The sequence below is a fragment of the Acanthisitta chloris genome, unplaced genomic scaffold, assembly GCF_000695815.1.
Source record: "Acanthisitta chloris isolate BGI_N310 unplaced genomic scaffold, ASM69581v1 scaffold13716, whole genome shotgun sequence".
In the NCBI taxonomy this organism is placed as follows: Eukaryota; Metazoa; Chordata; class Aves; order Passeriformes; family Acanthisittidae; genus Acanthisitta; species Acanthisitta chloris.
The window spans coordinates 1,246-2,144 of NW_008679805.1; the positions used below are offsets into that span (position 1 = coordinate 1,246).

The 899-nt window shown below is 56.4% G+C and overlaps 1 protein-coding gene across 1 annotated transcript in view; it reads left to right on the forward strand.

Moving 5' to 3' along the window:
• LOC103804832 (death-associated protein kinase 2-like) overlaps positions 1–899 on the forward strand; it is a gene marked incomplete at both ends in the record, with an annotated part of 3,411 nt that overhangs the window by 1,242 nt on the left and 1,270 nt on the right. Inside the window, 2 exons of the mRNA XM_009077464.1 lie at positions 195–275; positions 808–853. Of these exons, the coding sequence (XP_009075712.1) occupies positions 195–275; positions 808–853 (127 nt within the window). The remainder of the gene's footprint in view (positions 1–194; positions 276–807; positions 854–899) is intronic.

An 899-nucleotide genomic window follows, 5' to 3' on the forward strand; every position in this document is an offset into this window, starting at 1 on the left:
AGGCCTCAACCCGGCAGCTGCTGCTGAGGGAGCCAGAGTGAGGCCCCATCCCCTTCATCTCTATCTTCATCTGCTTCCCATCTCCATCATCCCCAACCCCATCTCCATCCCCTCCCCACCTCCACAATCTCCATCCCATCCTCATCCCCATCAGCCACCCCATTTCCATCCCATTCCCATCTCCATCATCCCCATTCCCATCTCCTTCCCATCTCCATTTTCACCTCCACTTCCGCCAAGGACTTCATCCGGCAGCTGCTGCTGAAGGAGCCAGAGTGAGGCCCCATCCCCTTCATCTCTATCTTCATCTGCTTCCCATCTCCATCATCCCCATTCCCATCTCCTTCCCATCTCCATTTTCACCTCCACTTCCATCATCCTCATTCCATCCCCACCTCCATCTCCATCCTCCCTATACCCATCTCTATCTCATCCCCATCTCCATCATCCTCATCCTATTCCCCATCTCCATCATCTCCATGATCTCCATTCCATCCTCATCCCCATCTCCACCTCTACCTCCATCCCATCCCCATCATCCAGCCCTTCTCCATCCCCATCTCCATTATCTTGATTCCACCCTTATCCCCATCTCCATCCCATCCCCATCACCCACCCTGTCTCCATTCCATTCCCATCTCCATCCCATTCCCATCTCCATCATCCTCATTCCACTCCCCTTCCCATCTCCATCCCCACTTCCACCTCCATCATCTCCATCCCTTCCCCATCCCCATCTCCATCATCCCCACGGTGGATATGTGGGGTGAGGTCTCCTCACTCCCCCTGACACCTCCTGTGCCGCAGGCAGCGCATGACAGCGTCCGAGTGCCTGGTCCATCCCTGGATCAAGGTGAGAGGGACAGGCAGGGGGTGGGCTCTGGACCCCTGGAGCAGGG